The sequence below is a fragment of the Poeciliopsis prolifica genome, unplaced genomic scaffold, assembly GCF_027474105.1.
Source record: "Poeciliopsis prolifica strain line A6 unplaced genomic scaffold, Auburn_PproV2 SCAFFOLD020, whole genome shotgun sequence".
Classification (NCBI taxonomy): domain Eukaryota; kingdom Metazoa; phylum Chordata; class Actinopteri; order Cyprinodontiformes; family Poeciliidae; genus Poeciliopsis; species Poeciliopsis prolifica.
Genome location: NW_026562395.1, coordinates 9785499 through 9808676, shown reverse-complemented (window position 1 = coordinate 9808676; position 23178 = coordinate 9785499). Strand labels below are relative to the sequence as shown.

Genomic DNA, 23178 nt, shown 5'->3' with positions numbered 1-23178 from the left:
AATGTAAGAAATGTCTAGGTGTTTATTACATTCAACAGTACAGTACACCAAAATTGCACATTTTCACCAAATAGCAGCATTCTGACTGGCAACAGACTAATTAATAGGCACAATGAAAACATTATAAATGCAAATATACATTTGGCTGTGGCACTTCAGCTGATCATTTGCATGCTTCCAAAAAAAAAAACAAAAAAAAAATCCATACTATTGTACACGCTGTTTCGCCACCATCGACTCATTTTCAGTGTGAGGAAACAGGAAGGGTCAATAAAAAGTCAGTCTCTCCTTTATTTCCCAAACATTACTGTCACAGAGTACAAGTTATTCAGTGCATTCCTTGTTCAGTAAAGTCTTGCCATTTGCTTTTCGTAAAAATCAACTTTAAATGCTGGTCCCCAGAGAAGCTGAGATGTGAAGACCATTCCAGTCACAAACGGGTTGCGACATGCATATTTCTGTGTGTAATGAAAGGTGCCAAATCCCGTTGTACACTTGGGCACAAAAGCTAGAAATGGTTGGGCAAAGTGAGACTTCATCTATTAAAGGTGATAAACATTTTTCATAAGTGTCTTTGTGATCCTGATGGTTTATTATTGAACTGAATACAATTTAAGATTTTGGCAGAATTTTTATCAAAGTCAGCTGTTGTAATTTTTTAAGCTACAGGAAAGTAATTGCTATAAATGCAATAAATATATAAATCTGGGCCAATTGTGGGCAGTATGTGCCAATATTTTATTTGATACATTTTTTAATTCAATTACTCGCTTAATTGACAGAATGATGGGTACAATACTCAAATAGTAAAATTACTGATTTTCACAACCCTACAAAGCTTTGTTCTATTTTTGTCTAATTCCAGGTGTAAATTTGTTTAAGAGAGAAGATGCCATAGTAATTGTACCTGTGGAAATATTGCTTAATTTTGGCCAAAGTCTCATATAGCTTCAATGCATATTTCAATGCAATTTTGGTACAAACATGGACATGGACTCCATGTCACTTTTTACTAGAATAAAATCTTTCTAATACAAAAGCTGAAGACACTGAAGGTGTCTTTGATTTAAGATGATTTTAATGATTGTTTCAAGCTGGGAATAATTTCAAATGAATATTCAGATTCAAAATGTGACCACACTTCCATTTTCACAACACAGTGGGCTTCAAGATTTAAGACTGGGGGAGATGCCCAGGTCCCTCTTCAAAATGAGATCCAGATCTCAATGGGGTTTACCTGATTAAATAAAGAAAATAAAAAAAATAAATAATCACCTCAATGGGAGATGTAAATGTAATTATAAATCATGCATGAAGATGGAAGGCAGGATATTTCGTAAAACATGGTAGTAGTAATAGATGTTCAGGTTTTAACTTTACTATACAGGCACCGTTAGTGACTGAGCAGGAAGAAGTGGTTTTCGGACTCAAACATGTCCTTTGAGACAATGATTGATTGATGATAAAGTCTGGCTTTTAGCATTTTTCAGGATACCAAAGACCATCTGTTAAAACTGTTAAAACACGGAGTCCCTTCAAAACAAGGCTAAAAACCTAGCTCTGTTGAGTTTCCTTTGTTTAAAATCAATGTAAACATCATCTCTCCGGGACCATGGAACAGAGTGCTCACAGCACCCTCTCTGCGCCATTAGCAGGCAAGGTGAGTAAAGTGCCTTGCCCAACAACGCAAAGACAGATAGAATAACACACACAACTGGGTAACAGATATTCAGAGCAACTTGAACCAGCAACTCACCAATTTTGTAGACAAAGCCTTAACATTGTCACCACCACTGTGGGTATATGGGAGGCTTTAAGCCACACAAACCACTAAAAGCACACAGTTAAATTTAGAGTTTTGTAGTGGATATTTTCTTTATCAAACCTGAAGAAAATGACTCAGACCACACTCTCAATAGTGGGGATTTAAGATCCACCTTCTGCATCTTCCCCATTTCACCAGTTGAGCGACTAACAACATAGAAATGTTGTTAGTCCAACATTCAAACACCCTCCACTGCAAATCACATCTAAAGGACTGTGAAGAAGGTTCTTTTTCTATGTTCCATTTTAAAGATTGATTGCATTTGCAGAAATGAATGGCAGAAATTTTGATCTCAATGGACATGTTTGGGTCTGAATACCACTTCTTCCTGCTTAGTCACCAAGCATCAGACTGGCTACCATTGATGATATCACAGTTTTGATATTAGACTTATGTCTAATAATGTTCTCCAACTGCATCTATCTGTACACACAACCGGTTGTAATGTGACGGGATTAACTGCTAGCTGCAACTCCTGACAAGGAGTCACTGAAAACTGCAGTTGTTTAGAATGAGAAGCTTGTTTCAAAGAGGAAACAAACTCTCTTGTTTCCATTTTGGATGGTGGTGACTGATAGAAGCAGAGCATTGTGGGGGCTTTGGTAAATGTATAGTGTGAAGTCCAGAGGACACCAAAGTACCTCACACTACATTCACCCTTTCACACAGTAGTATAGCAAGCCACAGTTACCCTTACAACAGTGTTGACACTTACAGAGGCTGCCATGCACCACTGAACTGAGTAAGCAATGCGGGTGAAGTGTCTTAGCCAAAAACTCATCGACAGAAGTAGACAGAGTGGACTTGAACGGAAAAACCACCCGGGACAAACTCTACCAACATCCCCATTTTAGGCGTAGCTATAGGTTCAGGTAGCACACACCACCGGAATCAAAATGTCAAAAATGTTTGAGAATTTTTTTTTTAGATAAATTTATGTTTTCTAGAAAAAAACAGAAATGCAGAAAAATTTTAATGAGTGACATTTCCTTTCATCTTGTTTGTTTATGTTTCAAGAGGAGGAGGATGTTGGCTATGTGGTATTTACTTGATGCAGCAAAAGTTTATGGGGAGTTTAAAGAAGAAAAAAGATGTCGTTTGTGAGGTCCCTTTTTACACAGTGTCAAAAGTGTACAGAAATACATATATATATAAAATATCTGTAAGTATCAGTTAACACCCATAATACCAGTATTAATATCAGATATGCGTGCATCCTTAGATTAAACCCCTGGGTATATTCTCATATCATACTGCACATGAGAACACTTCAAACAGATCTTCTAGGTATCCCTTCAGCAGCTACTTATATCAACTCAGCCCCTTGGCTTTTCAAAACAGTGCTACTTTCAGCTTGCGCTTCTACTGAGAGAAGTATCCTTTAGTTCACTCCAAGCAATCTCAAATGCAAGTTACATGGATTCAAAGTGGGGTTTCTAACAGCATTATAAGAGTGAATTTCCCTTTAAACCACAGAACGATGCTCTCCACATACATACACAGCACTGGGCTGGATGCGTCTCTTGGTGTTGCCTGGCAGCTGAGGAAGAAACTTGAAGTATTTGGGCATCAGATCGAAGCAGGCATCTCGAAACTTTTTGATCCTCCAGTAGTAGATGAGAGGGTTTAGGGCAGACTTGAGGTAGCACAACCACAGGAGCCATGTGCTGATTTGGAAAAAACTGTCTTTGTGATAAAAGCCAAAACTGAAGGTAGTCACCAGACTGTAGGCAGTAAAGGGCGCCCAACACACGGTAAATACGGAGAAGAGAATGAGGATGGTGGTGAAGGCACGGGTCTTGAAACTCATGTCTATGTTCATCTGGAAGGGCTTCTGGAGGCTCAGCAGGCCAAGCTTGCTGGCCTGGCTCAGACACATGCTGTCTGGGTGGCTGTGGATGCGGATGGCGTTGTGGCGGATGGTGTTCAGGATCCCCATGAATGTGTACAGCATGACCAGGAAAGGTATGAAGAAGAAAACTAGCATGAGGATCAAGACGTAAGCGTGGTATCCTGGGTCAGCGCTGTAACCAAAAACACACTGAGGGGCTCTGGGAGGGATTTGCAGACTAGGGGAACCTACAGCCAGAGGGGAGGAGAAAACCGAAGAGAGGACCCAGGTGATCAAAATGAGTAGCTTGGCTCTCTGTGCGCTGAGCTTGTCTTTTTTCTGGACAATAATCAGAAATCTATCAATGCTTATTATAAGCAAAATAGCTCCACCTTCAATCACAAACAACCAGAAGAGCATGGCAGAAACCCGGCAAAAAGTGTTCCCAAAGATCCAGGTGGTGGTCATAACAGTGACTAAAGCGAACGGCATGTTGAAGATGGCCAGCATCATGTCTGCAAACGCCAGGTTGGCCAGGAGGATGTTGATGGCGGAGCGCATGGCGGATCTCTGGTACACCATCAGGCACACCACCACATTTCCTGCAAAGGCCACCAGTAGGATGGTTGCCATGACGAGGATGAAGAAGACCTGCAGAGGGAGGCTGAGACCTGGGGCCATTACTGAGGACTTCCCCGTCGGGGTGACTGGCTGCGGCACGGCTCCGGAGCCCAGGGACATGTTCGCCATAGAGACGTCCTCCATTATTACCGTCTCTGATAGGTTAGAACCCACATGGCACAGTTGAGAAGTGTGTTAATGTCCCACAGTTCTGGAAGGGGTACAGTGGAGCGAAGCCTTCCTTCCCAAAGTGAGTGTGCATCATCATGAGAAATACGGTGCTGGAGATCCATATGTTCCTCCTAATGTCATGGTGTCATCTTCACAGCTGTAGAATCCTAGAATTCAAACACAGACAAAATAGAATACATGAATGAGATCATGTACATTCCATAAGTAAGATACACATATGGAATACATTTAAAATATTTTTTTTGCAGCATCTATACTCTGCAGCTCATCCCCACTAGTACTGTTTGAGGTGGGTTTGGGCACTCCGATAGAGTTCCATAGAAAGATTGGAATGCAGAAGTCATGTGAGTCATGCAGCTCCAAATAGTTCCAAACAGCACTAAAACCTCAGCAGTTCCAGGATTGAACGTAGTTCATTCTCAGTGTTTCAAAAGTGTTTCTCTGGTAATTGGTGAAAATAAATTTTCTTGCTATTGTGAAGCGTATCCAGTTTAAATTTGAAAAGTTGATCTTTGTTTTTTTCATTTTTGTGGTAATTCAAGTTACTGAACTATATCAACTAAAAAAATGTTCAGCCTTTTCTCTGCACAACTGATGTTAGAGCAGCACAACGCTTTGGAATGATTTGTTGCTGCTTGGGAGTACTCTGGAATCACCATAATAAAAACTGTTTCCACATTTCTACCTTCTCTGTATTGTAAGCCTATCCAGATGGATGCTTAGGCATCTGGCTATCCAGATGCCTAAGCATCTGGATAGCCTTGTGGAGAGCCTTGTTGCAGTCCTGCATATCTATTTCAGTGCTATTGTAGGACGTTGGAATGGATAACCACAGTGGGAGATACCTCTTCTGTTTTGTTAATGTTGTTGCGTTTTTGTAATTTGTAATTGTGCTGTCTTAATTTTGTTGTTTTTGAATTTGCCGAAGTAGTTTGCACTGCAGGGCCACAGTACGAAACACTCTGTTAATTGCTCTGAAGACTTTAGTTTACACTAAAGAAATTTGTCAAATAGTTGTGACGTTACAATAGAAGGAGTTGGGCATTGTCTTGACATATTTGTTAAATTTTATATATTTAGAAATAAATAAATAAATATTTTTAAAAAAGTTTATTATTAAAAAAACACAGACAACTGAAAATTGGTACCATTGAGTATTGACACCAATTCCCAGATACTGGATATTAGTATCACATTGATTCAAGTGTCAAAGGTACCCATCTCTACGTGCCAGCAGTTGAAATTCTGCACTAGATCTGAAGCCACTTCATTTTTGTTAGTATTTTGTGAAGAATGAAGTTGTGCTCAGTGTCTTCTTCATAGGTTTTTGTGTGAAATCCTCCATTGGTTCTTGGGGCAGCAGCACCACAGGTGAACAAGTTTTTCAAAGGGTTAGTTAATTGCATTGCATTTCAGTGCATTGTGACACAATCCAAATACTGAAGTACCAATGAAGGATGTTTGGAACCACAGATTGCAGACCCCTGGGCTACCTGATGAACCTCTGCCCTCAGGTTTTTCTATTCTGAATGTAGCACTGTTATTTTCTCATTGACTCTTACCAAATTCTATGTTCCTGCTGAAGAAAAGCATTCCCACAGCATGATGCTGCCCCTGCCAGGTGTGCGATTTTTTTTTATAGATATGTATATGGGTACAGCTGATATAAGATATGCAAGACAAGTTTAGTTCTATAGCAACATTCATTCACCCCTTTACAAGCATAAAACAAACAAATATTTTAGCTTAAATGGGCAGTATAATATAAAATTTACTTTTTGAGCTTATGTTATTCTGTGATCAAAAACATGCCCATAGTACTGCCTTTATTATTTCATGCATCCCTGAGAAATCCTTTAATCTCCCATAGCAACCATTCAGGTGTGCAAAATACATGGTTGGAGTAGGCACCACCTTCTAGGTGCAGCATCCCCTCAAACTCAGGGCTGAACTTTCCAAGCTTCTGCCTCACAGAGGAGCCCTACCCTGTGGCTGACCACACTTTTAACAGGCAACAATTAGCAAACACCTGATAGAACTGCACATCTGCTGAGCTCATTATGCAAGTTACTTCTCAGTGCAATGCTGGTAAATGCGTTAAAATGTTAACAGCAGAGATGTTTAAAGACACAGAAGCCCCAGTTCAAGGCATTAAATCAGGAAGTAACATGTCTTTTAAGTCATATTTAATATATTCAGCATTTTTTTAAACAAATGAAAATAACAGTTACTTGATTGTGCTATAAATGCCTGGGGGGAAAAACACATAATATTACCCTTTTATAATAGGACATTTAAGAAAAAAAGCTCATATTTAAAAGGCCAATTTATAGCCAGTCTACTTTTCAGTCACAAAGCAGTGATCAGGAAACTGTTCATCAGAACAAAAAGGTTTTAATTTGAACAAGTGTGAGTACTTCTAGAAGGTACCGTGAAAAACGCTAAAATAAAATAAGCTAACATGCCGCAGTAAAGATGTTAACTCACATTTAGCATAATTTGATGGTGTTAATATTCATTTGTGAATATTAGAATAATTCACCCTACAGTTGGCCAGAAGCAGTTTCTATATTGACTGTTTTTTTTTTCAAAACCTTTTTACAGCTTGAGGGGAAGCAGACCCACTCCACATATATAAGCTGAGGGGACCCTGGAAGACCAGGCCTGCTGTTCATTCATCTCCATCCAGCTGAGGAGGCTGGCTTGGGCAGCCATTGCAACTAGAGCAGCTTTATTCTACTAAGCATATTTGATCTGATCCCGTCACTATTATATGACCGAGTTCAGCGTGTTCCAGATTATTACCTGCTGCTGCTTCCTCCCATGGTGGAGCATCAGCCGTCCAAGAGGAGCATCCGAGCGACGAGGCTCTCCGTCTGGCCTCGGTGTGTATGAAGATTCCTCACCAGATGTTCTGCTTCGGTGGATTCCCCGTGGGAATCCCAGCTATCAACCTGTTTCAGGACTGCTTTCTCAACAGCGAGACAGTCGCTGATGAAACCACCTACACGGATGAAACATTTGATCCTCAATTGGCCTTATTTCCACCAGCACCGTTTTTTCTTGTTTTCAAGAGCGATCCAGATTTTTTCACCGCGGATTTCCTCCGTGTTTAGTCCTCCAGATGTTCTCTGAAGCTAAAAGCTGTGAGCAGCTCCGAATGTTCAAAGTCCAGTCTACCAAAACTACTCTTCACTGAGGGGAGAGCTGCCGAGCAAGGCCAGACACCGCCACCTCCTGCTTGGGCTTTCAAAATAAAACTTCGCTCATTATTTATACCCGCCGCGGTTTACAGAAGATTTAATTCCAGCTGCTCTGCTCTGTTTTTCATCACCATTTTTATTGTGACTAGCAACAAGTTAACTCATGGCTAACTCATCCATAAACCCTCATTTAAAAAGACAGTATTTTATATTTTCCAGCCAAGTGCCATTAGCCCAACCAAGTATAATTTTCAGTTGTTATAAAAATTGCTATATATGAAACCTAACTGAAATTGAACCTCTGTCCCTCTGAGAAGCTCCTGCTCTTTTCTACACTCAGCACTTCATCACAATAATATTCCTCCATTAAGCCTCTAACAATGTTCGAGAAATAGGGATGAGTTCAACAGACCAGTAATTCCATCAAGTGTTTGGTTATTGTTGCTGCCATTGGTCCCGAGGAACTGAGTGTGTCTGGTGAGTTTGGCTGGAGACTGCAGTTTTGCCAAGGGGGAACTTTACGCAAATAGGCGGTGTTTTGTTTTAGCAAGCGTTTAGGCACCCTGAATGGTTGCCATGGGAGATTCAAGGATTCCTCAAACATGGATGAAAGAATCAAAGCAACACTCTAGGGGTGTTTTTATTGTTTTTTCATTGTAGCGTAATAAAAAGATTTAAAAAATAAGTTCATTAATATACCACCTTTACGAGCTGGTTGTTGTGCTCTCTTGTGGTGAAACTTTATTAGTTTGCAAGTGAAAAATACCTCTTGACATGAACATGTACTTCTTTGAGGTACCCAGAAGCATGAACATATAAGGCCAATATTTCCTTCTTTACACTTGCTGCCTGTTTCATTTCAGATAGAATTTAAGATTTTTTTTTAACTTATACAATTTTAAATTGGTTGGCCTGTTCTTATCTTTAGGATCTTTTGAAACTTCACTCTGTATTGTTTTCCTCAGTTATCCTTACAGGGACTTTTTAAGGTGGAGGGCATAGGTGGCTATCTCAAGCAGTCACAAGAGGTGGGGCCCGTTCATGGTGTATCCTCATCTGTTGTTGATGTGTCCAATGATTGTGCTCAGCTTTTTGGTTGTAAGTAATCACAGCTTAGTAAGTTTGGCTGCTTTTACTGCATAAATACTTCACATAAGCTAAATAGCTCATCTTCACCCAAGCAACTTTTCATAACAATATAAAATCAGAATGCAACTGAAGAGTTTGTCTTACCTTATTCTGAAAAACCAGCAATATTTCCGGAAACACATGCACAATCTATGTAGCTAGTTTGAAGTTTTTGTAATCCATGCCTACTTAGGCGAAGTGTATAACTCACAATTAATCGTTGCATGTGTCGTTTGAGTTAAAATGCGGAACTATGGCAATGTTTTGTTGGTTTTATTGGTCTTTATTGAAAATTCAAAGACAAGAGCAGCAGAAAAAAGAAGAAATAAAAAAGAATAGTCTCAATTTAACTGTGAGAAAAATCTAACAAAATGTAAGAAATGCAACACGACTTTCAAATCTTAAATTAACATATTGGCATAAAGATTGGACTTTATGCTGTTGGATGTTGCAATGTTAAGTACTCTTAAATACATTTATTTAAGAGTGATTATTAGAAAGCCATATTTGTGGATACAATCTTTGCCAGAAGATTAAATTATCATAAATTAACTCTTTATCCCCTGTTAAAAGACCAAATTTTATTATAAAGAAACTTAAGGATGGAATAGACATCCATTTTTTGAAAATCTTTATAAAAACAAAAGAAGTTGCAACTGAAAAAATGTGTATTAGACAATACAAATTTTTACTGAAAATCAAAGTTACAAAATACACATGAATTGATATTTATGTTAAATTTCTTTTGTAGAAAGTAATTTGGGGAAAACTATTCAATTAATCTAAAATTGATGCACAAAGAGTATGAAAACGCATATCTTAATTTTTTTGTGGGAGTGAAATAGAAAGGCTGTGACAGACTGGCGACCTGTCCAGGGCGTAGCCCGCCTCTTGCCCGGAATCCAGCTGGGTATAGGCACCAGCAACTCCAGACCTAGCCAAGGAGAAGGCTAATTAGAAAATGGATGGATGAAATAGAAAGGCATTGAGTTCTTATTTTGCTTAAGGATTTCATAATTTTTAAATAAATGTTTTCTACTCAGGCTATAGAGGAATAAAATTGAAGTCAGTGTTTCTTGTTAATTTCTTCTAACATTTTTGGTCTATAAAGCCAAACATTCATAATTTATTTTAAAAAGGACATTTTAATAATTACATTTGTTTTTTTATTTCTCAAAATATAGCATCAGGCCTCTTTCTCTTTGTCAGATCAGCTCCACTTTACATCAAACTAACTTCGACAATTTTTTTCTTTAAGAATTTTTCCTCAAGAAACAACTCAAAATGTAATCATGTCTCTTAATTAGTCAAATCACAGGGAGATTTGCCTTTACGACTGTTAAATGTTTTGTCATGTTGGAACTATAATGTTCAGTTAGCAGGTTGTGAGTCATAAAAAGAAAAAAAAAACAGCTTTCAATGTAAAGTATTGAGATTTTTGTTACAAGAGAGCATGTGCGATTACATCACATTTTGCTCTGTATTCAACAAGTCTTAGCACACGTTTGAACAGCTAAATATCTCTAGCAATTACATTGAAAAGCAAAAATACTGTACATTTAGAATCAATTTTTTTGTTGTGAATTTTAGCAGTCCAAGTGCCAAAACAGTGATCAGTCCTAACATTTTGGATATCAAAGTTGCAAAATATTGGCATACTGTCCCAATTCTCAAATTTTTGAACACTTGTAACCTGCTCACTTGAACACTTATGTTCCCTTTGATTGAGTACACACTTTATGGAGGGGAGTAGGGCCACTATGAGTATTTGTAAAGTTCGATCACAGCCACAGAGTGACTTGAACAGGAGAAGGATCTAAACAATAAAAAGACATAAAAGAGCTACTCATTTAACCATTAGCATAACTTTGGATCAATAACATTTATCATTTGGAAAATACTAAATCTATCTAATTCTACTTCTGAGTTAAATTTAGAAATGAATACACAAAGAGTACAAGGTACTTTGTCATTTATGATTCGTAAATAGAAATTAAAATCTGTAAGCCTTCACTGTAAAAAAACAAATAAAAAAAACTTTGTTTTATGCATCTCAACTTTGCATGAGATGGGGAGCCCTAAACAACCAACAGGAGAAGAGAATGTCATCTTCATGGACTTGTTTTTGATCAGATCACTGTGATTGACAGTTCTTTTTCATCTATTTATATTAAAAATGTTCTGTTGTTCCATTTAAACATCACTTAAACCATGGAAAAGCTACATCCTTTTCCACTCTAATATTACAGAACATAAATAAGTGAGGTAAAAGCTTCTCCATTCCTCCTGATTCCATTCTTAGGAAGCCTTTATTCGCTTGGCAGTTCTACTCTTTGGAGGGATAATCTCAACCTTGAAAGGGATAAAGAATTCGACCACAGATTTTGTGTCTTTTAATTCCAGGCAATATTCCTGAGCAATCTTTTCCGCCGACCAAGTCCGAGGCTGGTGCTGGTGGCTGCCGAGAGCCTTCAGAGCTTCAGCAAGAGCCAGCTTCCCTTTAGGAACATCTGTGAGCTCTGGCAGGCCGAACACACCTCCTGGTAAACTGACTTTGAGGGGCCTCCGGTCTGCTTCTTTACCTGCAAACACATCCCCCGAAAACTGTGGGGAAATGACACAGGGGTGTAAAGAAGTAGGGCTGTTGTAAACAATTATATTAGTATTCATTATTCTGACGATTAATCAAGTAATCAAATAAAACATTTGATAAAATAAAATACAGATAACTACTGCCATAAAGTATTAATCAACATCGGTCCAAATTTACATTTGCATTTCTAACAATGAACTTTTCTGCAATTTAAAAAATTTAATTGTAACAATAAACTTAAATATAGCTAAATTAAAAAAAAAATCTGAAATTATATTCAAAATAATACAATTACTTGCACTGAAAAGTTTAACACAATCAAATCTACGCTGTTATTTCAAATGAATGCATTAAAGTCCTGACCATAATTTTTAGCAATGGTAGCATTGCATTGTGGTGCATAATTTTGATGAAGAAAAAAAGAAACTTTTTTTTTGTTTGTTTGACAAATAACATAAAAAGTGCTGTGTGCTTTGGTACTTAGCCCAACCAAATTAGACCTTAACAGAACTTAATTTACTCCAGTTGTTCTTAGCCATGTATCTCTACCAGCTTTACACATCCAAAGGCCAAACAATTTTGCAGATTTCTTCATAGCAATACAAAGATTAGTCAAATCAGATCATCTTTACAACAATTTGTCAAAAATTATTCTTTGAATTTACCTCTGCGCTTTAACTAGGCCATTTTATTACAAGCACATAATTTGATATGAGCACTTCCACTGATGCTTAGAGTGGATGTTCAGGAGTTTCTGACCCATTCTCAAACCCTCTGCACCCTCCAATAGGTTGTTTTCTGAGACTTCTCTTGTGTGCATTTCCATTCTTCTTCCCTTCACTGAGCTTGTAGAATAAAAGCACCCCAAAGCATGACGCTGCCATCACCATGCTTTACAGCAGGGGTCACCAACATGTTGCCCACGGGCACCCGGTCGCCCGAAGGGACCTTATCAGTCGCCCGTGGAGCTATTTCTAAAAATAGCTATTATCATTAGGGAGCACGACCAAAAAATTATTTAATTAAATGTTTATACATTGAAATAATGACGTTTGTTTATATTTAGAGTTCAAAAGAGCGAAATGATAAAAACAAAAAAATTGCTTTACTATAAAACTCTTTCCTGCTGTTAAAGTTCAGAACTCCGCAAAGGTGCATGCAGGAAACTATCGGAGGGCAGCAGCACCTGCAGCTGTACTCTGCATACCTTGACATTTTTCTTTAAGTAAAGAATAAATTCTGGAATTTTTATTATTTAACCCCATTTACTATTAACAAAATTGTGAAGAAAAAATAAATAAATTGTGCCAAAACATCTTATACATAGCACACATCTGTCTGAGTCTCTGAGGGTGAGCACCCAAAGCCCAAATCTTTATTGTTCAATTTACTTTCATTTATTTGGCAGCTTGGTGCTTTTTCTGTAAGGCAAAAATTAATGACAGGAGTTTGAACCTCCCACAGTTCTAAGAGTGGTCGTTTGGATCCAGAAATGCCAGGGTCCTCGGTTTATGAGCTTCTTTGATGTTTCCCGAATGAGAGAGCTGATCAGCTGCTAAGATACCTGCTGCTAAGACTGTGGGTTAAACCATTTAATCTAGCCAAAGTATAGTAGAAATAAAGCAAACAGCTTCACCTTCTCATTCTCTAGACGTCTAACACCACCTGAACCTGGGAATCAACACCTGAACCTGGGAATCAACACCAACCACATAAAGAGGCTTCGCTTCCATGTCTTTATTATTTAGCATCGAGTGGAAAAAAAAGTCTGCTGCTCTTGTGGTTCAGGCTTTTGCTAATTTTTGTGCATTGGAGAGGTGCTTGTGCTCTTGCAGGTCAGGTGCAGTTATAGTCGGACCTTTATTTTTTCGACATCTGCTGGTGTCAGCCAGCGGGTGACCCTTCAGCTGTTCGGTTCGCGAAACCACGAAAAAAGCTAATAAACCGGTGACCCGCCAGAACCGCACACACTGTCAGAAGCTCAGGCTGATCTTCGGACAAAGGGAGGTTCAAATCCAACTCGTTCATTTTTAGCTTACAGAAAAACGCAAAGCCGTGAAATAAACAAAAGCAAACTGACTAATAATACTTAGGCTTTGGCGCTCCCCACCTCAGACTGACATAGCTGTGTGTGTATAATCTTTTGACACAAAAGATATTTTATTTTTCACAATTTGGTAATAGAACAGATGGTTAGATAACTCTTCCTTTTTATTTAAAGGAAAATTTCAAGGTACTCAGGGCTGTACAGCTGCAGGTGTTACTGCAACAATCCATCAGTTTGCTTTTGTTTATTTCAGTATATATATATATATATATATATATATATATATATATATATATATATATATATATATATATATATATATATATATATATGATCAAATGTGGCATATACCAAGGAGATGCTCTGTCCCCGCTACTGTTCTGCATAGGCCTGAACCCCCTCAGCCAAATTATCAACAAGACTGGCTACGGATACAGACTCAAAAATGGGGCCAACATCAGTCACCTCCTCTACATGGATGACATCAAGCTGTACGCCAAGAGTGAGCGAGACATCGACTCACTGATCCACACCACCAGGATCTACAGCACTGACATTGGGATGTCATTCGGACTAGAGAAGTGTGGTCGGCTGATCACAAAGAGGGGCAAGATCATCCGCACAGAAGAAGTCTCACTCCCACAAGGAACAATAGCAGACATAGAGGACAGTTACAAGTACCTAGGTATACCACAAGCAAATGGCAACCTCGATGAGGCCACAAGGAAAGGAGCCACAGCTAAATACCTCCAACGAATGAGGCAAGTCCTGAGAAGCCAGCTCAATGGCAAGAACAAAATCCGTGCGATAAACAGCTATGCCCTGCCAGTAATCAGATACCCTGCTGGAATAATTAGCTGGCCAAAGGAGGAGATAAAAGCCACAGATATTAAGACTAGAAAGCTACTAACCATGCATGGAGGGTTCCATCCCAAATCCAGCACCCTGAGACTGTCACGAGCCGCAAGGAAGGAGGCAGAGGACTAGTGAGTGTGAGAACCACTGTCCAGGACGAAACAACTAAGATCCATAAATACATCAGGGACAAAGCCTCAACAGACAATGTGCTCAGTGAATGTCTCAGACAACAGGGAACGGAGGTTGAGGTGCCAGAGATACCATCATGGGAGGACAAGCCCCTACATGGGATGTACCACCAGCAAATAACCCAAGTGGCTGATATCAGTAAATCCTACCAATGGCTGGAAAAGCTGGACTCAAGGACAGCACAGAGGCCCTCATCCTGGCCGCCCAGGAACAGGCCCTAAACACCAGAGCAATAGAGGCCCAGATCTACCACACCAGACAAGACCCAAGGTGTAGGTTGTGCAAGGAGGCCCCTGAGACAGTCCAGCACATCACAGCAGGGTGCAAGATACTGGCAGGGAAAGCGTACATGGAACGACATAACCAAGTGGCAGGCATAGTGTACAGAAACATCTGTGCAGAATATGGACTGGAAACCCCGAGATCAAAGTGGGAAACACCCCCAAAGGTGGTGGAGAACGCCAGAGCTAAGATCCGTGGGACTTCCAGATCCAGACAGACAAATGGTAATGGCGAACCAACCAGACATTGTCATAGTGGATAAACAACAGAGGAAAGCCGTTGTGGTAGATGTAGCAATACCAAGTGATTGCAACATCAGGAAAAAGGAGCACGAGAAACTGGAGAAATACCAGGACCTCAGGGAAGAACTGGAGAGGGCCTGGAAGGTGAAGACCACAGTGGTGCCTGTGGTCATTGGGGCCCTCGGGGCAGTAACCCCCAAACTGGAGCAGTGGCTACAACAGATCCCAGGAACAACATCAGACATCTCAGTCCAGAAATGTGCAGCAGTCCTTGGCACAGCCAAGATACTGCGCAGAACCCTCAAGCTCCCAGGCCTCTGGTAGAGGACCCGAGCTCAGAGGATAAGAACCACCCGCGGTGGGTGAGAAGGGAATTTTTTAATTTTTATACTGTATCAAACAAGTAGCCCTTCGTGTTGCTCTGTACCCGTGAAGTAGCTCCCAGTCTCAAAAAGGTTGGTGACCCCTGCTTTACAGTAACACTGCTTTGCTCACCATGATGTGCAGTGTCAGTTTTCTGTTGCACAAAGTTCTGTGCATACAGGCCAAGCTGAATTAGTCCTGACACAGGTGAACATTTATTAATCACATGACTTCTGAAAATTATTTGTTACACAATTAGGGGTGTCAAGGTAAAATGGGCTACATAAGTAGATATACACTTCACTTTTAGGACTTTAATACGTAAAAAAAATATTAGAATCGTCTGATTTTTTCTTTTAATAAACAGACCTGCTCTAGTTTGTGTTGGTCTATCAACTAGAACACCAATAAAATACTTTCAGTCCAGTCCTGTTCAGCCTGGTCTAAATGAGGACATAACTGAACATTCAGAGGTCCTGCTGTCATTCAGAAGAGACAGGGACAGAGATAAAGACATATAGGACTCAAGACTGACCTCTGGAGCTGCTGTTGGATCTGTGGACTCAACATACACAGACCTGAGATGTTCCAACAACGACTCATTCTTCTTCGTCACCAACTCCGCGGCTAGAAACACAGAACAAACCAGTTACCACACAAAACCCGAGGCAGGTTCTAGAAAACCGAGCCTACAGCGGGTATGACCCTTGAGGTTACACAAGTAGCTCAGCCTCTCACCCTCAGAGCTAACGGTGGTCGGCATCGCTGTGGTCACGTGCCGGGGTGCTGACCTCGGCTTCTCTTTGGAGATCTCTCGGAGCGCGCGGTCCTCCACGTTATAGTTTCGGAATATCCGCGCGAGTCGAGCACCCATGCTGGTTGTATCCCAAAACCCACTAGTGCTTCTGATTCTGCTTCTGCTGCTGCTTCTTCTTCTTCTTCTTTTTCCTCTTGTTCTTCTTCTTCTTCTTTTCTATTATGGCGGATCGCAAGCAACTTTAAGGTGCATACCGCCACCTACTGTACACGAGTGTGTAGCAACAGTGAGAAATAGTGCTTTCCTTAATATGCAAATATCCATTATATTTCTATCATTTCCCAGTATTCCTTTCAAACTCCATTCTTTCATTCCAACTATTCTTCTCAATCTCTCCCTTTCACGTTCATATGTTTTACAGTTCAATAATACATGTTCTACGTTTTCTTTCTTTCCACATTCTTCACATTTGTCATTATTTTTCTTCCTTATTAAATATAAAGTATCATTTAAATATGTATGCTCTACTCTTAATCTAATCATTATTATTTATTCCCTTCTATTTCTCTCCTTAATATTTCTACTAAATATTGACTTCTGTATTTTATATAATTTCCTTCCTTTCTTATCTTCATTCCATCTTTTTTGCCATATTTCCATTTCTTTATTCTTAATAATTGATTTCCCTTCCCCTTTCCCAATAGGTATTTTGATTGTTATTGCCTGATCTAAAGCCCTTTTTGCTGATTTATCTGCCCTTTCATTGCCTTTTACACCTTCATGTGCTGGCACCCAACAGAACCAAATATCAATGCCACCTGTGTATAATCTAAATAAGCTATGTTGAATTTCAAGTGCTAGATCTTTCCTGTTGTTTCCTTCTCCTTGAATACTTTCTATTGCTGTTTTGGAATCAGTGCAAATTACTACTCTGATTGGATGAACCTCCTCTACCCACTGTAAGCTGATAATAACTGCCACCATTTTTGCCATGAATACAGATAGTTGATCAGATAATCTTTTAGAGATGTCAATTTTAAACTCAGATATATATATTCCTATTCCCACACGTCCTTTTAAATTCTTAGAATCATCTGAATATATTTTAATGTAATTATCAGTGTTGTATAAAGTACTGAAATCTCAGAGTCAAGTTAAAGTATCGGTACCTCTCCAAAATACGACTTTGGTAAAATTCCAAGTCACTGACTGAAATGTTACTTGAGTTAAAGTATTAAAGTACGTGAAACGTCTTGTACTTAAGTATGAAAATTACTGTAAAAATGGATGTATTCAAGTAATGTAATGAAAAGCACAAGTAAAAAGTAAAACAAGGCAAATGCAGTTTGAATGACATTTTTTATATTTTGGTAAACTTGTCAAATACGCTTAAAATAATGTACACAACCAAGTGCAGGCAAAATTAAACCTGCTAATAGATATACCTGCAGGCATAATTTAGTTAAGAAAATTAGGTGCTTTACCTAAACCACAAGGTTAACTTAACCTGCTTTAGGTTAACTTAACCTGCTTTACAACTGACCCAGCTTTTTAGTAAACCCTCCAGGACAGAAAATACAAAGTTTTTGTAAGCCTTAAGTTTTTCCTTTAAGTAAGGTCAGTGCTGAAAATGAGAAAAATAAATAGTGGCCAAAATGCGGCCAACATGAAGAAAAAAAGCGGTTACGATTACTCTACTTCACAAACTATAGGTGGACACAACTGGTCATTATGTAAAAGAAAAAAAGAATTGGGAGGGAAATGCAGCTTATTTGGCATCTGAAGAGGGAGAGCTTTTTTGTTAACTTGGTGTTTAATGGGAGAAGCGAAACAGACACCCCACCTACTCAAATAATCCAGCAAATAGTCTGATTGGTTAGTACTCCGTTTGTGCCGTTAAAATTTTCGTTTGTGCAGCTTTGGCTTCCGAGATATTAAAAATGATTTTTTAGGCCATCCAAAATATATACTTTTTAAGATTACAATCACTGAAAATATTGAGTATGACTAAAAATTCACTAGAGAACAGTGTGTCTCGTGTAACAGCATGAATTTTGTGTCAGTTGATCACAAGGCAAGAAATCTATTTCCATTAGTTTCTCAGGAGAGTTTGGATGTAAAATTTGCTGACGCTCCCTGAGTGAACCTCGACACCTTGAGGAAGGGGGAGACCTAGAGAACGGCTGGCCGAAATTAGCATTCATGAATCGGATCAACCTTGAGCTAGACACAGGTTTAACCTTATGGGGTTTGTCACCCAAAGTACCTTTGTTTAACATGCACCAGTAATTTTTTTTTTTTTTCTTTTTTTTTTTTACATAATAGAATGATTGAGCAGTTATTTTATTCAGTATTATCAGGATTGATTTATATGAGTTATCTAAGCGAGTCAGCAGGTCATCTATCTAATTCAACCTCATCCTGGACTCTTTGCTTTTTGCTACCTTGTACAAAATTATACATCCCCTTATAACCATCTTTATTGCAGAATTCTCCACATCGTCCTTGCTTAATTAATTAACTTAATTTTTTATGAAATATAAATTCCTTATCTTTCAGCAGAGTGTTATTTAAGTGCCAGTTGCACCTACCCTTTTTATGATCAAATTTAAGATTTAGATATACAGGAGTGTGACTTGATATTTGAATAGTATGGTATTTGCCGCTTGTTGCTGATGGTAGCAGCCCAGAATCCTAAAGTAGGACTTATGTACTGGGGAAAAGTATGAATAATCTCTCCTGGTAGGATATAACAGATGTCAACCAAATTATGAAGGAGATTTTTCAGGGATTCACCATTTTTAGATATAGCCTGCACTACACTAAAAGTAGTGTAGACAGTCTTGAAAAAAGATAGGATCATCAAAATTAGGCCTGTATATATTTAGTGTTAATGGCACAGAATTTAGCAGTCTCCTTACAATCACATATCTTTTGCTACCTTGTACAAAATTATACATCCCCTTATAACTGTCTTCATTGCTTCCCCTCTGGGGACACTGATGTTCATTTACCTTTGATGGCCTCTAAAAACATTTTTCTTAATACCTTTAGAATGATAGCAGCACAAATGAAAATTTTTGCTGCACAAACCAGCTCAAACATAGCCGAGCTGATTGTCACCTATTTTGTTTGATTTTATGAAAGGAAGAGGACTGGTTGACCTTTAAACTTTAATTAATATCTTCAAAGCCAAAGCAGCACAAACAGAAAGTGTTGCTGCACAAACCAGCACAAACAGTCTTGCTGATTGGCACCCATTTTGTTTGATTTGAAGAAGGTGGGAGGCTGGTTGACCTTTGATGACGACTAGAAACGTTTCTTTATTTCTTTAAAATGTTAGAGGCACAAATCAAAATTTTTGCTGCACAAACATTTGACACCAATTTTGTCTGATTTGAAGAAAGGGGGGGGGGCAACTTCACTCAGGTGAAATAAGATTTCTTTGTTTTTTAAGAATATCTGTAAAATGCAATGACATTTCTAAGTCTTATGGATTCAGGATAAGCACTAAAAATAGTGCTTTCTGTTTTTAACATAATGAGGTTTGGGTTTAGATAAAGTCACAGTTATACCTTCAAGTAAGAAGGATAAAGTTTTGTCTTAAATGAGATGTCATCTTACATGGGTCAGTGCACTGATTGCAGCTTTCTTGCAGATCATAGATTATCAATTTATAAAAAGTTTGATCTGCCGATTTTGATTTTAGCTCAGGGGTGTCAACACCCAGTCCTCCAGGGCCGGTGTCCTGCAACATTTAGCTGTGCCTCTGCTGCACCACCCCTGAATAGAATAATTGGTCATTAGCAAGGCTCTGGAGAACTTATCTACACAAGGCGGAGGAAATTAAGCCATTTCATTCCTGTGTTTTGTACCTGTGGCACATCAAAAAACTGCAGGACAGTGGACCTCAACGACTGGAGTTTGACACCCCTGTTTTAGCTAGTGCCATTTTTTGATTGAAATGTCGCTAAATATAGGAAGAAAGTCTCTGAGTTGGTAACAGCAGAGCTTGCAGACATGACCTGGTAGGCCAGTCTGTCAGTCAAACTTCTCACTGAAGAGTAGAGGAGGAAAGTGGCTGATTTTTAGACCTTTGCTGAAGTAGAAAAGATCAGAGGATGAGATTGGCTTCATGTAAATATTGACCGATCTCCCAAAATTGAGGAAATCGGTGCGAAATTGACTCAATTTTGTGTTGGTAGTAAAATATTGTAGAGCTAGTAAAAGAGGTAATAAAAAATAGTAAAGTCAACTCTGGGATTCCTGTATAAATCCTGTGAGAGGACCCAAAAATGTACAAAGAAAGATTTTCAGCTGTTTCCAGTGTTATGTAATTAAACAACAACGGAAAGACTCATTTGCAAAACTTACAATGTAGTCATGATTTCACTCATTTGATGTCAGGTTAAAACCAAAGCAGAAATTACAGCCACCAAATTGTAGTTTTGCTTTAAAAACAACTGAAGTTTAAACTCATGCAGCCCTTTGTTGCTGTGGTGAATGAGAGGCTGATTGGATAGGGTTAGTGTATGAATTCCTGTGTAGTGTCATTTTGGGATAATGGCGTTAACATTTCTGCTTACTTTCCCCAAACATCTGTGGGTGTTGTCGGGCTCTGTGCTGAAGCCCAAATGGGTGAGATTAGCATGTATCTTTACTTGATAAATAAAAGCAACAAATTTTAAAAGCTTACAAGTTTTATTACAAAGAGAATTATAAGACCCGAAGAATGAATGAATCATATCCAGAGGGTGGAAATCAATAAGAAAATGTATAATTAAATGTTGAGTGGACCAAGAATGTACTACATCCATACATTTAGTGCTCTTTGTCTTTTTATGTCATTTAGGTTGTTTTCCTGGACAATTACAAATTAGCTTTTTGAAAAACTTTTTTAACTTTTCTAAACAGTGGCCTTGATGTTTTTGCTATCATATCTGGTACAAAGAGGAATGTGTTTTCAGTTCACCCTGAGCAGACAGGACATCCTGTCATGCGGAGGGGTACAGGGTGTCAGCACTGTGTGCGAGAACACGATGAGTAGAGGTACAGCAGGATGAAGCAGTCGATCAAAACAATGGTGTAAAAGCACTTCTGTGTGTGCAGGCTCCGCCCCCTCTGGAATCGAGTAAGCAGGACAGCCAGCAGTAGGAAGAAGGTAGTGGTGTTCATAAGCAGGAACAATCTAATGTAGGAGGGGTTACCAGAAACCCCCTCACTCCTTGCTGTGGTCACAATGCGAACCTCCTTAAACCTGCGGCCTTTAACTAAGCCCCCCTTCCTGTTCCTGTGAGCAGCTGGATAATCCACGAAGGCCCTTGAGTCTGCATCCCCTTCCTCTGGACTGTCCTCATATGTACGCTTTGATATCTTCTCTCTCTCATTCTTTTCGTTGACCTCAATTTGTGAAAAAATGTCATCCAGACTCTCGGACAGCTTCTCTCCAAGGTTAAACCTCTTTCCTCCCTTGCCTTTGTTCTGTTTCTTGGACATAGCAAACATCTTCTTAATGACCTCCTCTGTCTTCTTCTTGTCAGAGAATTGGAAAAGGCGCTCAGCGGTTCTACGGAAACTGGCAGTGTTGAGGACTCGTCCAAGGATGTGTCTTTCCATCTGCTGGAAGACAGGTTTGACATGCTGGAGATTGTCCTCCATCACATTGGTGTATTCTTCAACTTCCACAAGGAAGCTGTCTACAGCAGCTGCTGCTCTCTCAAACACAATCTTTTTGTGGTCCAGCAGCACAATGGAAAACACAGGCTTGCTGATGACCTCCCCTGTCAAAAGGTAGATGGTGTAGGTGTGGTCTTTGGTGGAGAGGTAAACATCCACCCGCTGATCATCCCCACGTAAGCTGAAGCTCTGTACATCCAAGCCTGGTCCAAAGAAAATATAGGCCACCCTCGTGTGCGGATACCTTAGTGGCATTGTTACATTCACATAATTAGAGCCGTTATAGGGATACCCTCGAGGGTAACTCCAGTAACCCACCATCCCTTTGTTACTGGAGTTTGTGTCATCCATCCAAAACATCTTATAGTTCTCCTTTCCATGTGTTACAAACGCTCCATGAACACCATCTACTTTCGTACTCTGAAATGGCAACTCGGTGTTGTGAAAGAAGGCACTCATGGCTCTGGTTGGGCTTCCTGGGTCCAGGTGTATGTGATCAACCATGAGCAGGAGCTGTGGGTGAAGAAGCAGCAAGTTCCTCTGGAAGTTCCTGATTTTCAGGTCTGGGTTATAAGCCGAATGTCCTTCGCCACGAATGAAGACCATCCCCTCTCTCTTTATAGCAGCTTCCACTCTGCCCTGGGCATCGGCTGCAAGGCCCACCTTGTACTTTAGCCACTTAGAGTCACAGGCTTCTGTTACTTGTCCAGCCCAAGGTTTAAAGCAGCTCCCAGACAGGGTTGAGCCAAACAATGCCACATTATTTAATAAAGTGTACTTGGGTCCATACAGGGCCTCCGTGATGAACGGGACACCGTTGGGTGCAAAGGTGAAAGAGTTCTGGTCTGGATGTTCGTGACCAGCATTGAAGTTCCTCCAACCTTTGATCCACTCTTTGTACTTGTTTTTGTGAACGATGTCAAAGATGGCACGTCCCCCTAATTTCCCAGACTTGAAGGACAGAAAGGAGCTGTTGGTGCCAGAAGGCAAAGCTCCGCCATATGTCACCACACCCCAGTCCTCGAAGTAATGGAGCTGAGACGTTCCAAAATCTGCTGGGGGTTTGGGGATCAGGCCAGGGTCATACCTGCATCACAAAGATGAAGAAATAATCAGATGGGGAAAAGAATGTAAACCATATCAAAAAGACATCTTTAGCCTCATTTAAAGCCTGAATTGTTTGTAACTTGACATAAAACTGATCTGCGAAAGTGACCAGTCTTATCTCAACATAACCTCCTATCAAAACATCCCTGTCCCAGCGACATTCTCTTGCTTCAGGAACGGAAGTTAAAATCTCAACACATGCTTTCAGTGTCCTTTCAATTAAAGGACACGTAATAATTCCCCTTGACCTCCGAGACACAAGGG

General features: G+C 39.6%; 3 protein-coding genes across 5 annotated transcripts in view; all 3 read right to left on the bottom strand.

Annotated features, from left to right (window-relative positions):
- Positions 1-7720, bottom strand: gpr63 (G protein-coupled receptor 63). Its single transcript, XM_055044394.1, has 2 exons — positions 7275-7720; positions 1-4615 (listed from the first exon to the last, which is right to left on the bottom strand). The coding sequence occupies exon 2, from the start codon at positions 4419-4421 to the stop codon at positions 3291-3293; it is 1131 nt and encodes a 376-aa protein (XP_054900369.1). The 5' UTR covers positions 4422-4615; positions 7275-7720; the 3' UTR covers positions 1-3290.
- A 1317-nt stretch (positions 7721-9037) lies between these two features.
- On the bottom strand, positions 9038-16517 carry ndufaf4 (NADH:ubiquinone oxidoreductase complex assembly factor 4). Of its 2 annotated transcripts, XM_055044287.1 has the most exons (4): positions 16113-16517; positions 15910-16001; positions 11338-11404; positions 9038-9734 (listed from the first exon to the last, which is right to left on the bottom strand). In XM_055044287.1, exons 1-4 carry the CDS (start codon positions 16246-16248, stop codon positions 9583-9585), a joined length of 447 nt encoding a protein of 148 aa, XP_054900262.1. In that variant the 5' UTR covers positions 16249-16517; the 3' UTR covers positions 9038-9582. The 2 variants fall into 2 exon arrangements, with proteins under 2 accessions (XP_054900262.1, XP_054900261.1); XM_055044286.1 differs by having other exon boundaries at positions 9618-11404; positions 16113-16511.
- A 954-nt stretch (positions 16518-17471) lies between these two features.
- dse (dermatan sulfate epimerase) overlaps positions 17472-23178 on the bottom strand; it is a 43722-nt gene continuing 38015 nt past the window's right edge. For both annotated transcript variants that reach the window (XM_055044285.1, XM_055044284.1), the window contains one exon: positions 17472-22894. In XM_055044285.1, coding sequence (XP_054900260.1) covers positions 21148-22894 — 1747 coding nt within the window. In that variant the 3' untranslated portion in view covers positions 17472-21147. The remainder of the gene's footprint in view (positions 22895-23178) is intronic.